Below are 16,111 nucleotides of genomic sequence, written 5' to 3' on the forward strand. Positions count from 1 at the left end.
ATGCATTTATTGTATTTGTACCAAAAGTTTTTGTTAGAATAAAATTTTACATCCATTCAAAAAAAAAAAAACTGTGGTAAATAGAGATTACTATGGGTGTGAGTGGTTAAAAAAGTAGAGTAAATGAAAAAAAAAAAGGAAAAGAATAGAAAAGTCACATATTAAGAGGAAAAACAACAAATTCTCTCTAGTTTTGAAAAGAGAATAATTGGATAATTCTTCTATTTCAGTAAAAAAAATTTTCTTCCATTTTTTTTTTGACTGGTGTACTGTATGTAGATAAACTTTTTTTTTTCTTTTTCTTTTTTTGTTAGTGTTGACCAGTAATACTAATACCATATATATTGGGTTTGTATAGTTGGATTTGAGTCTTCCTTACTGTATAATACCTTCAGTCAAATGTCACATGTGCATTAAAGGACAGAAGATAAGGTCTTCCAATTATTCAATGGAGACAGAAATACATACATATATCCTAGTGTAATTATTCTCTATTCAATTAGTAAAAATCAGACTCACGTTGGAAAAAATAAACAAAACTTAGAGAACCCAATAAACAGCTTAGATTCAATATGTGACGTGAAGAATAGCATTAAACTTCGAAACGAAGATAATTCACTAACAAAAAATCGGCCATCAAAAAGTAACTTATATGCCTCTATTATTCGAATAAAGGTCCTTTAAAGTTGCTAGAGGATGAAGAAGGGACCCTTCCTGATGGTTAAATCAAATTCGTTTGGAAGCTCAATTCAATTTCTTTGGCATTTTCGAATTTTTTTTTTCTTTTTTATGTAACTTCAATATCTGGACAGAAGCAAAACTTCAGTCGTAATTCTCAATTTTTGGCTTTTAATGAATCTCTCTACCTATTTTGCAAAAAAGAAGGAAAATATTGTAGAAGGATCCAAAAGTAATCAGAAGAAGAAACAAAAAAAACCTTACGTGTAGCTATCAAAAAGTAAAACATTAACTTGACATGCGTTTACATTTCCGGATTTATCGCCTCTCACTACTCTCGTACTTTTCTTTGTTATGGGTCATTAGCACTTTAATAAAAACTAAACTCTCCAAAAATTAAGGTTATAATTAGAAATTTGCTACAAGAAGATTATAATTGGGTGAGGAAGCGACGCGTCAGAGCAATTTGAAATTGCCGTGGGGTCCTAAATTATGGAATAAAGTGTTGATCTAGATAGGCCTGTATAAATGACAACACTTTGAAAAGATCACACAATAATACAAAAAAGAAAAAGAGAAAGAAGAATAAATTTTTAAAAAATACCAAAAAGATACAAAACGCGTACGGTGACTGTAAAATGTAATAAAGACACATGGATTAGGTGTTCCATGTGTGGACAACAACATTCGAATTCTTAGTACATTGATAAGAACCAGAAACGGCATCGTATTTGGGTACATTTTGTGCAGTGGCGTTAAAACCTGAACAAGAGTTGTGTTTTATGGATACATTTTGCATAGTACTATTTGCTTTTTCTTTTAAGTTGCAGAACTGGTTGGTTAAAGAAAACTTAATTAGTAGCAAGACTGACTAGTCTCAATTGCAGGACATTAAAAGGTTATATGTGGTTCGTCGGTCTCTTTGTTAAAAAAGGTTACTAAACAAATTAAGCGATGTTTTCGATTTCAAGTAAACGTCAATTATTACTCATGAAAACCAGGTTGACTTGAAATGAGTTAGGTTAGATCAGCTAGTGGTTGAGGTCATTGATGGCGTAATACTGCTGGTTCAAGAATCACCAACCAGGACCACTAAACCAGAGAACGAGCTGCAAAAACTTCTGTGCCATAAGAGGCAAAACTAAAAATTCTTTAGTAGGACAAATTCTACAACTATGGGCATATAAGTATAACAGTTTCTATACAGAACCAGTTTGGCAATTGTCACATCATCCATTGCAGTCTCATAGCTTTGGTTTTTTTCTTTTAGTTTAGAAATCCAGAGATCCACATTGTTTGCTCTCTATAGATTTTGCAGTAGACCTAGCCTTTGTGTCCTTCTGATCATTTCCGCTTCCTCGTGGTCTTCCAATGCCCATCTTAGGTAAACCACGGTTCAATCCCTCCAACAAAACACAAGCTTTGCACCATTTCTGCATTATCGTATAAGATCATTCATTCAAAAAGACAAAAGCACATTATATTAACTCCAATGCACATCTTGTTACGGTTTGTTAGTTCATTTCTATAACATGACTTGATGTGATAAAGAGAGAAGTCTCACCTGGCTAGAAATATACCCACATCGCTCACACGTCCCTTGCTCAGGCATTTTCGTGGTTGTCGCAATTCTGAAGTCTTCACCAGATTTGATGATATCCAGAATAGCCCTTGGTCTGTAGTTTGCATAATAGAAGCTGAAGATTTACTTGCTTATTTGGTTGTGGTGAATATAAACAGTAAAAGTTGACAAAGAACCTTGGTCTTTCCAAGTCTTTGATGAACTCACGAGCGAACCCACGATAAGCATTAGGAGAGTATATGCCTGCAATCGTAATAAATTATTCAACTCCAATAGAAATGACCAAATTATGCATTCAACTCGTAGTGGACTTTGAATAAAAAGCTAGAGCTCGGTTCAAGTGAAATTTAAGAACAGAAAAACAAAACTTTGAAAATGCACAACTTACATTCGGTGGAGAAGTAGTCCAGCTTCTTGAAATAAGCATACGTGTCGCTATGTTAAGGTCTCACGATATCTTCTGTTGACAGTTAAAAGTTGTTTTGAGAAAGCAAAACAAAGGATATTATAGCAAAGGATATATGACAATCTCCTTCTCGTATGTATATTTGAAAGGTTTACATCTTGGAATTGGACCATCTTCGCCAGTAGTGATTGATGTGCACCTACTCAATCTACAATAGCCAAATTACAAATCAATCAATTAAGGGACATGAGACATATTATAGCCAAGATTCAAAAAACCATCACTAGAAACATATATATTTACCTAGCAATATCCCCTCGCAGTATGTTTAAGAGAACTGTTTCTGCTATATCATCTGCGTTATGTCCAGTGACTAGCTTATCTACTTTCAATAATGCAGCTCCTCGATCAAGTGCCTTCAAAAGATCAATCAGACATGAAATCATAAATCAGAAAAAGATCGGTCTGAAGACACTTGCTCAAAGAGGGAATGCTATGAAGAAACTTGCTCCTCACCTGTCTACGAAATACACCACAAAAGGTGCAATTGTTCTTCAAACCGATCATCTTCACAATCTCGTCCATTGTCCATCCATACAGATCTTTGTATGAAACAATCTGAAGAGGCAATCCATACTGCGAAAACGAAAAAAAAGAGACTCCTTGAAATGACAAATCAACACAAAAAAAAATGAAATTTTAGAGTGAACACATTACACACAAATTCAAAAGCTTACTTGAACTTCGTTCCTTTTAACAGTCTCGAGAGAATCATCACGATAACCCGTTATCCCTTCATCAACAGACAAAAGAAAAAGATCCAGCCCGTAATTGTGACGTCTATTTAGTTCTGATAATACATATGCCAGCACTGTCGAATCTGCACGAGCACAAACATTTTTGAGTTATTGGCCACAAAAAGAAAGAAACATACAGTTGGAAAAACATTATGGCGCAAACATCAAAACTAAAACAGAGTGATTCGTAAAAATATATAAAGGTTCAAACTTTGAAGCTGAAACCACCATTGGTGTGTGTAAAGAAATTACCTTTTCCACCGGAAGCACCTATAGCAACTCGCTCACCGGACTTAAATAAACGATTCCCAACAATGACTTGGTGAATCTCTTCCTCAAAAACCTCATAGAAACACTCTCTGCATATCTTTATACAAAACACTCACATCATTACTTATACATAAACAAATTAACTAGCAGTAGATTGATAAACTATGATATTTTCCAATTCCGAAGAGTCGAGATATTGGCTTTACGCAAAATGCCACAAGAGTAACACAACCAACGACCCAGCTCGACGCTTTTGATCCTAATTCAAAACTTACCTGTTGAAGGGTTTTGGGTCGTTTGAGGACGGGTCGTCTCTGGTTGCAGATGCAGCAGAGACGAGACCCTCCTGCTTTCTTGCTCTTCGCTTCGCCTGCCTCCATCTTCTCCGGTGAACGAAACTCTAGTCTGCGACCGGAAAAACGACCTAACTGGGAGTCATATTCAAAGAACGACGTCGTATTTGGTTTCGATATCTAATAAACTAGTCATTAATGGGCTTTTTATCCCTTTTATCATAAAACAAACCCCACTTACGAGATTATAGACACCCACAATGATGAGCGTTAAAGACATTATTAACAAAGGATGTGGTCCATTAATGGAAACTTTTTCGTGATTAGCTGGATCTCATTTGATCTTATCAAAACTAGCATATAAGGGATACGTTACATCAGTTGATCTACAAAAATATCCAAGTTGTTCCATTTTCTTACACGTTTTGAGCAGTTGTGTCGACCACAATGCCAAATCAATCACTAAAAAGAAGAGTCATGACGAATCATGTTTCGTCTATACCAACGCATTTAATTTACTAAATACGAATTTGATTGTTAATCAAACTGGGGTCATGTGTACGGCTTTGAACAATAGTTGAAGATTATCAACACAGAAATTAGATCATGTTGCCTGAAGAATAACTTACTTGGGCCGTTGGATAACTCTTATACTATCATTTATATCATCACTTAACCAAATGAAAATATTCATATCATTAAAATACCTTGAGATCTTTTGTTTTTAAAAACCATATACAAGAGAAAACTGTAATCAACAAAAAAGCCAACAAACTTACACATCACAAAAGCAAAAGATGATCAACCAACACAATAAAAAATAACAAAGCAAATCAACCATCATTATTCATATTTTTAATCATATTTTTCTTATTCTTTGTCCTTCTTCTCCTCCTTTACGGTGGTCTTGGGGTGGTATCCTGGAAGCTTCTCCTTAATCTTCTCAAGAATCCCTTTCTTCTCCGCCGGATGCGCTTCCTCCACCGGTGCCGCAGCCTTCTCCTTCAACTTCTCCATAAACCCTTTCTTCTCTTCCTCTGTTTTCACCTCTACTTCAGCAACTGACTTCTTCTTCTCCTTCTTCTTCTTCCTCTTCTCACCATCTTCACCTTCTTCCTCACTAGACTGTAAAAAACTCAAATCCATATAGTTAGATAAAATCATTGCGATCATGTTAACATAGTTTATCATCAACAGATCAGATCTAAACTTACGGAGCTAGAAGAACTGTCGCTTCGGTGAAGCTTCTCAAGGAGACTTTCGTGTTTAACCTCCGGCGCCGGCTCCGGCTCCGAAATATGAACCTTCTGCTCAAACTCTGAATCGATCGTAGTCTCCTCGGGTTTTGTTTCGTCCTTCTTCTTTCCCAAGAAATCGAACAATCCACGATCTGTAACCTCAGCCGATGATGATTCCTCTGTCGCTACCTTTGGCACCTCCTGCTCAGGAACGTTCTTGATTTCCTCCGCCATAGCTACCGGAAAAAAAAGATTTGAGATCGAAACACGGATTTGAAATTATTATTATGTGAGAATTTGAAATTCAAAAGCAAAATGAGAATAAGAGATGATGGAGATTAGAGAAGAAAGTGTCTTATATAGTGTTGAGGACTCAGGAGGGGTCCAATCCACCGCGGATTTCACGCTCTATATACACTTTTTATAATTTATAAACATATATCTAATTATTTGAAATTGCAAAATTCCCCGCTTTTTTTTTCCTTTTTATGGCATCTTCTCTTTCGTCCCCACGTAAATTATCATTTTTCTGTTTATTAGATAAAACTTATAAATGGATTAAGAAGAGTTCATTAATTAATTTAAAGATTAATGGATAGGAATGACAACTAGATATACATTTTTTGCAAAAAAAAATAGTGAGAACTAAATAGTTTCAACATACGAGTTTGTTCTAGACGTTTACTATTTTTAATTCATATTTTAGACTATCATAAGTTTTTTTTTGTTTTAACACTTGTTATGTGGACTTTGTAGTTCAATGATAAATTAATAAAGTAAAAGAAAACTGATTCAAACTATAAAAAGGGTACGGTTCAATATATAGAACCAGCAAGAAGTTTTTTTTTTTTTTTTGACAACGCAAAAGAGATTTTAAAAGAATAATGGGATGTCGTTATGACATTATTGAACTTTCTTAAAGTTTGGGGCTTTCTTTTTATATATTCGGAAATACAGGAACTATATTGCAAATCCCAAAAATGGATTAAAGACAAGAGAGAGAGTTTAAGAATTTAACAATTTAACGCACCATAGATTGGAAGACACGTGTCAAGCATTAGCGTAAATCGGACGATGAAAGTGAGTTAGCGGCAAATAGTCAGAAAATGGAACGACGGATGTAGACAAAAAAAAGAAAAAAAAAAGAGAGAGAAAATGAGATTAATCAATAAAACTATGACACGTGTCAATATAACGTGGGAAGTTGTCCTTTCGTGGGACCCAAAAGTCTGTACTGATTGGCGTAAAGACGTGATGTCGGTTACGTGGGTCCACTTGACTTATTGACTAATGCCACGCTGGAATAAGCTTTTTCGAGAAGAAATGAATTCTGAGACATTTATAACGTTCCTGTTTTCAATTCTAAGCGTTACAAACAAAACAATATGAACGTGATTCTTTAATTCTTATCACGCTAGGAATCATCATATTAATTTGTTATTATTCACAAAACAAATCAATTCAGGGACGCATGATCTTTGAAATTCTAAATACATGATCTTAGATACGTTAAACGAAAAAACAAATCCAACAAAATTCAGATGAGTAATCTAATTAGTACGATTGGCTCAACTTATTAGAGAGGGATGGTACCTTTCGTAATCTCATTTATGGATAAAGGTTGTGTGTATGAACGTAACCGGATATGTTTTAATGCACCTTTTTACAGAGAAACTTAGATGTAGATAATGAAATCATGAGTAGACAAATGAGCATACGATTACTTGGATTTATAATGAAATATGTTAATGTGTGGGATGTCATTTTCGACCTATTGAATAAGATATATTAAAAATATTAATGAAGGACAGATGCTAATCGGTAAATGCATCATCTCTTAAAATTCGCCTAATATAAAAATGAACCGACGTGCCACATGATTCGTATAGTCTCTGGTCTGAAAATTTAATAAAGACGTAGCACGAACCGTGACGTACCAACACACATATCAAAACAAACCTTTTTTTTTTCATCTATAAAAACAAACCTATCTTTTTCAATACTAACTTGTTCGTCTTTTTGGTTCTTGTTGTCATATACACCGAAGCTCTAACTTATTCTTTGGATAATGTTTTCAGTGATAGCGAACCGACAACTTGTAGCCGACACTTATAAATTATAATCCACAATTAACTAACTATAGAGGTATACAAATACTATAATTCGAAAGTTTCAAATTTCTGAACTTAACGACCAAAAATAACTTAATTACCTGTAGAATTAAGTTTAGTGAAAAAAAAAAAAAAAAAAGAATTAAGTTTAGTGCTAAGTGCTAAGTAAGTAACGACCGTCATGCGTTTGTTCTTAGGTCTATTTCTCCTTTTTTTTCACCGTCCGTTTTGAGTTTTATGGGCGTGATATTTACCTTATTGCGGTCAAATCAGGAATATTCAACAATATAGCACTCGCTTTATTTGGTGGGACACGAGAATCAATCGATGCATCGCTATTTTTTCTTTTCGACGCTGCTATTTTCTAAAACGAATATATTTTTATTTTAAACATAGTTCCGACCAAATATATATTTTTTAAAACATAGTAACGATAAAGGGCCCAATAACGTTAAAAAAATAGCCCAATACCCATGGTATGTGCTTAAGAATCCAAATCGGATCTATAACCCGACCCGGTTATTGACACCGAGAGAGAGAGAGTCCACGGAACGTTGGCCGAATTGCTAACGAATCGAACATCGTTTCGTCGCTGTAAATTTTGATGCGAAAGTTTCCAACTCACAGATTTTGTTTTTCCATTGTTTGGATTTCTGGATTCTAGTTATATGTTTGTGACAGATTTTCCCTACATCTCGTGATTCTCCTCCGACGCTTGTTAAGCTCTCCGTTGATTCGGGACTGTGATCGGGGGCTTGGTGGAGAAGGCGATGATAACGAGATCGAATTTAGCAGAACAATTGAGGGAATATCAGATTAGATCAAAACATGATTGGGCTTCCGTTTCTTTCTTTTCTTCAACCTCCAATTTCTCTTCCTCCAGGTTAGAGAAGATCTCCGGCTTATGCTTTCCTTTTTCTCTGCTGTCATTCGCTTAGAGTTGTATTAGATATTCAATTTAATTGGAATCTAGGTAACATATCTATGTGAATTCTACACAACGAGCTATAGTTTTGATATGACAAGTGTGACTTTGTCCTCGTTGAACCATCTTTTTTCATATCTGAATTCGTTTGAATAAATTTTCAAATTGACTAGTAGCACAAATAGTCAATCCCACCAGAACACAGTTTTTTAGATACAAAACATGATTATGTTTGATATCATATGGCATGGCACTAGACAGTTTTGCTCTTGTAGGGGGTTTGTGGCTCGTTGATACGTCAAGTACCCCTGCCTTTCTTGGTATTAATACAAAGTTGACATACACTTATCATCCTTATCTCATAGTCCGTTGCAATCTTGATTCTATTGTTGTATTTTATAGTGGTACTTATGCAATTTGTTTCGTTTGCTTTTATTCAGGGTCGATGTTGTAGTCTTTGTCATATGGGAACTAGTGATCTTAGCATTCCTGGTGTTTTCAGCAGTATCCTTTTACTTCAGGCGGTTGCAGCTCGCATTCATCCTGGTTTGTGTTACCTTGCTATTGTTCGTTTGTATGAAAATCACAAAGCAAGTGAGACAAGCCAGAAAGAAGAAGCGAAGAATGCTTCTTCCTCTCTCTATGTAAAGACCGAAACCACTGAGCAGCTGCAAACCTTTTATCTTCTCACGCAACCAAACCCAACTCTTTCCTGGCATGAGCATTTTGTCCATATACATTGATGAAGATGACAGCTAAAGCTCAGACTGACTCTGGGACACGTCGCCTTTGTCCGTTGAAGAATCAACCTGACTTGAGATATGAAACCAGGGATTGCAACTTCAGGGCTTAGCTTAGACAAATCAGAAAAAGTGGTTGTAAAGGTTGTTTTCCTGTATAAAGAGTAGTATGGGGTTGCATTATTTTTGCTAGGCACGATCACGGAAGATTTTTTGTTTACTTGAGCGTTTTGTGATTAAAGATAGTTTCCATCTATCTATGTTACACTTAAATATCATGGTGATGTGATTTTGATTTGTTGGCTGTAAAAGTTTTTATAAATGATTTGCAGGATTTTCATGTGACGAGAGAGAGAAAAAACCAACGAACACTCATGAAAGTAGAAGAGAGCACTATAAAATGAAAAGTGAAAAGTAGCAAGCAACTTGCTCGAAACGCTCACATGTTTCTATCACTACCTTTGCGCTCTGCAACCATTTTAGTATTTTGTTAAAAAAAAGGTGGTAATAGCTATAGTATCTATACTATTAATTGGGAAGCACTCAAACATAAATAACCTTATAAAATGTAAAGTATTACAAAAATGCTATTGTTTTTTGTTTTTAAATAATATATTTAAATAAAAATAGTAAAATTCTTTAAAGTAATTATTAGTTTCCAAAAAATTAAACTCACTTTCTCTTTCATATTAATTATGGACGAAAATTAAAAAAAAAATTCTAAAAAGTTGTTAACCAATGAGAATTGAAAAAAATAAGATTTGATATCCAACTAAAATTTTATCTAAACCAATCCTAATAAACTATTCTATATCAAAAATAAAAAGAAAAATAATACCATTTTAATTCAAAATATAAAAACACTATCGTTTAAAAAGTTTTTTATCAATGGAGAATTTTAATATTGAATTTGAAATTTCATATAAAAATTAAATACAAATATTTATGACTCAGTTTTGTTATAATATTTTCACAAATTTTGAGATATAAAACAAAATTTTATTTCACAATTTAAAAAAAAAACGATATTAGATATTAACAAATATTTATATTTACTATGAAATAAACTCAAATAATGATAAATTTAAAGTAATTATCGTTATGACCTTCGTTTAGAGAAAGTTTCGGAAATATCTAAACAAAAGATTGTACATATTAATTTCGAAATATTTTGTGTTTTTTTTTTTCTTTTCAACCGGATCTTCCTTAAACAAATCCATAATATATTGCACACAATTTTCGAAATAATGTGAACTAATTATATATTTTGCATTCAAAACAAATTATGCAGCAATAGTATATCCCTTTTATAGATGTATCTCAAATTTTAATTTTAGTCCCAAAAATCGAATTAATTATGATTAAACAATGAAAAGAAAAATATGCAAAATTTAGCTAGAAACACTAATAAATTTGTTTAAATATATTTGTAACTTTAACGGTATACATATTAATCCGCAAAACTCACAATATATATTATAATATTATATGATATTTAAAAGTAAGCAAACAAGAATTTGGAATATGATTTTAATGGAATAAAATGGAAATAGAAATTACGAGACGAGATGGGAGGGGAACATATATTAAAAATCAAACTAAATACCCAACTGGCATGAGTTCGGGTTATGAGCACTATATAAAATAAATTTGTTTACACATGTAACCATGTACATACATTTTCAATTACACATACTCTATTTATGACAGATATGGGACTATAATATTTTTATTTTACGTATACGTGACAGATTATGGGACAAAGAATTTATGACAGATACCGGACGGGATATTTTCATGTTCCAAAATAGTTACGCCTAGCTAATATACATGAAATAACCCAAACTAAAACCAAATTCATATCCTATTTAACATATGTAATCAAACTGTTAGAACTGTTTTGATTAGTTAAGAAAATAAAAATGTAACACCCCTTAACTTTTGCAACTAAATTAGTCCGGATCTTAAAATATAATTATGCATTAACGCAACTGAATTTTGTTCATTACTCTAACTTATAATATTTATACTATTACGAAGTTCACTAACACAACAAATATTTTATATTTTTAAATCTCTATAAAAATTTCTATAAAAATATCTCTACACGTATGTGGATCCAGATCTAATACACTAAAATATATATCATAAAAAGTTAAAAACAATAAAATAATCTATATTTAATTAAAATTTGTTAAAAAAATTTTAAAATATGAAACCCCGCACGTATGTGCGGGTCATGATCTAGTTATATGTAAATGTTATGCAGTTATGGTTTGTCAATACACCAGCTTAGCTTGATTTGATTCACTCAATTTACCAAATAATGAGATACTGTCTACAACATGACGAGCCCTTATCAAAAATGGTGGTGATATTGCTTTGTCAAAGTTCATTAGGGCAAATTAAAAAAAGGTAAAAAAACAAGTGTGTTAGTAACCAAAAAAATTGCAGTTTAGTCTCTCGATATTTGTAGAAGGTCAGTACATAAAAAATTCACTAGTGGTCGTGATCCAATTTGTGGACAAAAGTTGAAAAGCAACTAAAAAGAATCAAATAAGCACGAACATCCTTTTCCCTCCACACATACCAAAATCCACTGCTTGGTCCAAATAGTTTAGTTGCTATATATACACAGAAGCAGTGCAGTGAGGCACCTAAGGTTGCAAACAGATATATTCACAACGAAAATATCAAAGCCGAAGAAACACACATACACAAGTCATATGAAGAAACTATATTCTAAGGGGATTAGACTCTCCGAATTGATGGAGAAATGGAGAAGGAAGAGAGGCTATTTCGCTGTGTACACGAACGAAGGGAAGAGATTCGTTTTGCCATTGGATTATTTGAATCACCGGATGTTACAAGTGTTATTGGAGATGGCTGAAGATGAGTTTGGGACTACCATCGATGGTCCTTTAAAGGTTCCTTGCGATGGAAGTTTATTGGATCACATCATCATGCTTGTGAGAAGGAGCAAGTCCCATGATTATGATGATGTGGAGAAGTCTTCCACGAGCAGCAGCTGCAAGGGAGCTTCAATCTCTTCTCTCTTTCGTGGACAGAGCCAGCTTCAGTCATTAGTTTCCTAACAATTTGGAGTTGCGACTTTGAAGAAAAGGGTCGTCCTTGTTTGTGTATAACAACAACATGATCTTGTAATTAATTACTCATAATTGTAATGTATCGTTAAATTTGATTTTGAGTCTTCTTGACGGTTAAAACAAAGATTAGTTTAACTCAGCAAAGGAGATGTGGTAGATTATGTATCCAAACTTCTTAATTACTAGCTTTGAAGATTAGATTTTTTTCAAAAAAAACAGATATGGAAATGGGCTTTTGGTCATTAACTTGGGCCGAAGCCTTTTAATTGAGGCCTTACTAAAAGTTGCGACTCACATGGTGGAATCAAATCTCAGGTAGTATTATTATTTGTCAAAGCAGAGGAGAAAGAAAGCTTTCGGTCTGAAATTGAAGTGCGAATCGGGGAATCTAGGGTTTCGAGAGAGAGATAATGGGTGGAGGAGGACATGGCGGAGGTATAACTTACAAGGGAGTCACTGTTCACACTCCCAAGACTTGGCACACCGTCACCGGAAAAGGCTTGTGCGCCGTTATGTGGTACATTTCTCTCTCTCTCTCTCTCACCTAATTCGCTTTTTGATTTTGGGTCTTAGCTAATCTCGATCGTATGTAGATCTCATCATCGGATTTTTGGGCTAATTGATTATCTGAGGAATTTGGTATCTGGAATCCATTTGATTTTCTGTTTCGGGTTTTGAATCAAAAATTTGGATTTGTAAAATTAGTGTATCGGAGCTAATCAGGTAGATGTTGATTTGAATCAGATATTGTAATGGTTGAAGAAGTAATCGCCTAGGTTTTTATTTTTCCCTAGCAATCACATCTTAAGAACTCAAATTTTTGATATTTTCAGGTTCTGGATTCTGTACAGGGCAAAGCAAGATGGTCCTGTAGTTATGGTAAGACTCTCTCTTTCATTTTTCTCTTTGTCTCGCTCTTGTAACTTATATTGGTCCTAATTCTTTCGTGGTGGTTGAATCTCTGATCTTGTTATTGGCAATTGATAGGGATGGAGGCACCCTTGGGATGGCCATGGTGATCACGGTCACGGGGATCATCACTAGGTAATTTCTGTATTAGTAGTATTGTTGATGGAATCGTTAAGAAAGACGATTAAAAAATCTCCCTTTTCGTAGTAAACACTCATTACTGTTTATACGGTGCAGCAATTCCTCAATGAAAGCTAATGTCTATGGGTAATGTTGTTTTAAGTTGTCGGTTACTAACAAGATGTCTTGTTAACCGCTATGTAGTTGGTTTTGAAGAAAGATGGTAGCTTTGATCTGGTTTTGATTCATACAAATGGTGAAAGTTTAGAGGATCTTGAACTTCTCTATAGAATGATTTATATCTACGATAATGAATCATTGACACTCTTGGAAATTAAGTGAATGAAAATTGAGTGCCGTTTATCATGAATGTTTGTTATAAGTTAAGTGGTACATGTTTCGAGTTTTCTCTTTGTTGAGACATTGATGTTTTGTAGTTATCCTCGAGTTCACCTTTCATGTAACCAATACGCATTGCTCACACTACTTGAGACTAATCTGGTTTTGGGTTTTGCTGCTAGGTCTCACTGAACCTTTGAAGATCATGACGAAAAAAGGGATCGTCTCTTGTTTTTTAATTTTCAGCTTCATATGTCGAAATAAAGACAACTGTGAAGAAGACGTGAATTGTTTTTGTACACAACCTTGTAAGACTTGCTGCTTCTGTTTTAAGTTACTGCTTGTGTTGCACTTCATGATGATGTTGTCATTTTGCTGTCTACAAATTAATTTGAAATAAAATGCATTGCGAGATTCGTGTTTTTAGATCCAGCCTCCAATGATACGATTACGAGTTTTAAAGAAATGCTAGAAATTAATTAATGTTAGATCTAAGTACACAAAGTAATACTAATGAAACTGAATTTGTAAATGGCAATTATTATCATATTTGAAATAAAAAATGCTATTAATCAATGAAAAATGCGAGATTCATTTAGACTCTACTTTTGGTGAAGACAAAAAGTGTGTGGCTTCAATTTAAGCCTTTAATCCAAGTCCGTAACCAAGTAGCCAGTTTAGGAAACGGGTAAATAAAATAATATATGATGTTGCAAACTTGAAATAAGTTTACAAATCAATCTGTTTAATGTTAACTAAACATGTCCGCTTGAAGCAAAACCTAACCGGACATATCATATATTATTATTATCTAGTTGGTGAGAATATTAAGAAGTGAAACTCTCGTCTGAATCAATCGCCGGAAAATAGACTCCAACTCTATCTCAAGCTCCTCTACAGCAATCTCCGCTGCCTCCAACCTTGTAGTCGCGCTTTGCACTGCGGTCTCGTCCCATACATCATCTAACAAATAAGAAGACCGAATGGTAAAGATCGAAGACAAAGACCCTTTGCTCGATCTCTTCTCTAGCCAAGGAATGCAACCAAGTGAGAACAAAGACTCAACCATCGTCACAACTACTCTTCTCACTTCCTTCAAAACCTCTGCTACAAACAGAAGGTTCTGTTCTATTGGCATGGCCACTCTTCCTTCGCTTCCTTTCATGTTCTTCAAACAGTTTAAGCATTTCAGTGTCTCCTTCTTGAGCTTGTTCTTATACCGATTATACGCAGCTATCTTCTCGTTGACATCAGATGATTCGCTGCCACGTAGAGTCAGTTGTAGATCTTGCAAGCTGTGTTTCACGAGCGTCATCACATCTTTGGATACGTTACAGATGTCTAACATCCTCAATGAAGCTTCTGAAACTTGTTCCGTACATTTCTCTTGTCCTTGCTGAGACAGAGATTCTCTTGTTTTCGGACAGTGATCGAGGAGATAGTTTACGCAGTCATGTAGCTCTCTCAAACCCTCAAAGTTGATCTGAGCCATAGATCTAAATCTATTCGAGATCCTTAGCTATAAGAATGTAAAGAAATGAATTTGAAAAGGTAGTTTTTGATCTAATTTGTGATTGGTTTTTAGGGCTTTTAATTTTGAGAGTTTTAAGCGAAGATTAGAGATGTATTGAATGTGTGTAAGAATGAGGATATATATAGAGGGTAAGAGGGATCTGAGGGAAAGTGCGATGAAGGTTCCTAAGTTTGGGTTTTTGTACGGACGTGGGACATCTGGGGAACAGCTCATTTTGGAGGTATTATCAAAATAATGATTTAAATGATTCAAAACAGGTCACAATGAACCTTCTTTGTACGTAAGACTAGGCACTCGTGGATTAGGGTACATTGTGGATTCGTTTAGATATTCTCTTCATATTATATAGTTTATAATTCTTTTAAAATTATGTTGTTGGGTACTTGAAGTTTAAGTATACACCATGCATGCACGAGCGACGGTGCCAGGCTGTGTCGATAAATTGCAACAATTTGGAATAGACGAGACGAATATATTAAATGAAATGAGAAATGTTTAGATTTTGGATCAGAGTTTAAATATTGTGTTACGTGTTTGTCAGAGATGTTTATGTATGAATTAAGTGAGGATCTATTTATTATCAACAAGAATGTAGTATATAATATACGCCTTACATTAGAGCAAAACAAAAGAATAATAATCATAATCATTTTTAATCCAGAATCTATAAAATACATGCAAACTATTCACAGTTTCACAATAATACCAATATACCTTTTTTTTTATAACGTGGATAATAAGAATACACATATAGATATATATTATAAATATATTATTTTATTTTTTTCTAATTTCTCTATCACTAATGTAACCACCTCGACGGCTCGGACGCATGAATACATGCTGGATTGGATTTTGTGTTTAAGAATTATATCTCAGGTTATTTTCAACAAATTAATATCTTCCCACAATTAAATTCTATAATTAGATTCATATCCCTCAACTCCAAATGCATTCATTTTTATTCTGTTGTCAGTGGACCAATCTTATTATTCGATTTCCCGTTTGGAAGGTATAGCTACTAATTTTTGGACAAAGCTACTAATTATAACGAATAATTAA

At 34.1% G+C, this 16,111-nt stretch overlaps 6 protein-coding genes across 6 annotated transcripts; 3 read left to right on the forward strand and 3 right to left on the reverse strand.

Annotated features, from left to right (window-relative positions):
• Nucleotides 1–1,788: 1,788 nt before the first annotated feature.
• LOC9325127 (cytoplasmic tRNA 2-thiolation protein 1) lies at nt 1,789–4,243 on the reverse strand. The gene is made up of 10 exons (XM_021035417.1): nt 4,009–4,243; nt 3,716–3,830; nt 3,404–3,546; nt 3,183–3,302; nt 2,970–3,082; nt 2,782–2,874; nt 2,649–2,689; nt 2,437–2,503; nt 2,243–2,354; nt 1,789–2,111 (listed from the first exon to the last, which is right to left on the reverse strand). The coding sequence occupies exons 1-10, from the start codon at nt 4,111–4,113 to the stop codon at nt 1,950–1,952; spliced, it is 1,071 nt and encodes a 356-aa protein (XP_020891076.1). The 5' UTR covers nt 4,114–4,243; the 3' UTR covers nt 1,789–1,949.
• A 455-nt stretch (nt 4,244–4,698) lies between these two features.
• Nucleotides 4,699–5,709, reverse strand: LOC9325128 (dehydrin ERD14). The gene is made up of 2 exons (XM_002889019.2): nt 5,241–5,709; nt 4,699–5,151 (listed from the first exon to the last, which is right to left on the reverse strand). The coding sequence occupies exons 1-2, from the start codon at nt 5,496–5,498 to the stop codon at nt 4,897–4,899; spliced, it is 513 nt and encodes a 170-aa protein (XP_002889065.1). The 5' UTR covers nt 5,499–5,709; the 3' UTR covers nt 4,699–4,896.
• A 2,086-nt stretch (nt 5,710–7,795) lies between these two features.
• On the forward strand, nt 7,796–9,365 carry LOC9325129. Its single transcript, XM_002887582.2, has 2 exons — nt 7,796–8,258; nt 8,741–9,365. Exons 1-2 carry the CDS (start codon nt 8,146–8,148, stop codon nt 8,946–8,948), a joined length of 321 nt encoding a protein of 106 aa, XP_002887628.1. The 5' UTR covers nt 7,796–8,145; the 3' UTR covers nt 8,949–9,365.
• A 2,341-nt stretch (nt 9,366–11,706) lies between these two features.
• LOC9323693 (auxin-responsive protein SAUR67) lies at nt 11,707–12,354 on the forward strand. Its single transcript, XM_002887583.2, has one exon. It carries the CDS (start codon nt 11,767–11,769, stop codon nt 12,133–12,135), a length of 369 nt encoding a protein of 122 aa, XP_002887629.1. The 5' UTR covers nt 11,707–11,766; the 3' UTR covers nt 12,136–12,354.
• A 65-nt stretch (nt 12,355–12,419) lies between these two features.
• LOC9323694 (NADH dehydrogenase [ubiquinone] 1 beta subcomplex subunit 2) lies at nt 12,420–13,941 on the forward strand. Its single transcript, XM_002887584.2, has 4 exons — nt 12,420–12,664; nt 12,981–13,026; nt 13,135–13,191; nt 13,698–13,941. The coding sequence occupies exons 1-3, from the start codon at nt 12,558–12,560 to the stop codon at nt 13,189–13,191; spliced, it is 210 nt and encodes a 69-aa protein (XP_002887630.1). The 5' UTR covers nt 12,420–12,557; the 3' UTR covers nt 13,698–13,941.
• LOC9323695 lies at nt 13,747–15,741 on the reverse strand. Its single transcript, XM_002889020.2, has one exon. The coding sequence runs from the start codon at nt 15,005–15,007 to the stop codon at nt 14,327–14,329; it is 681 nt and encodes a 226-aa protein (XP_002889066.1). The 5' UTR covers nt 15,008–15,741; the 3' UTR covers nt 13,747–14,326.
• Between the last annotated feature and the right edge of the window lie 370 nt (nt 15,742–16,111).

The sequence above is a fragment of the Arabidopsis lyrata genome, assembly GCF_000004255.2.
Source record: "Arabidopsis lyrata subsp. lyrata unplaced genomic scaffold ARALYscaffold_2, whole genome shotgun sequence".
In the NCBI taxonomy this organism is placed as follows: domain Eukaryota; kingdom Viridiplantae; phylum Streptophyta; class Magnoliopsida; order Brassicales; family Brassicaceae; genus Arabidopsis; species Arabidopsis lyrata.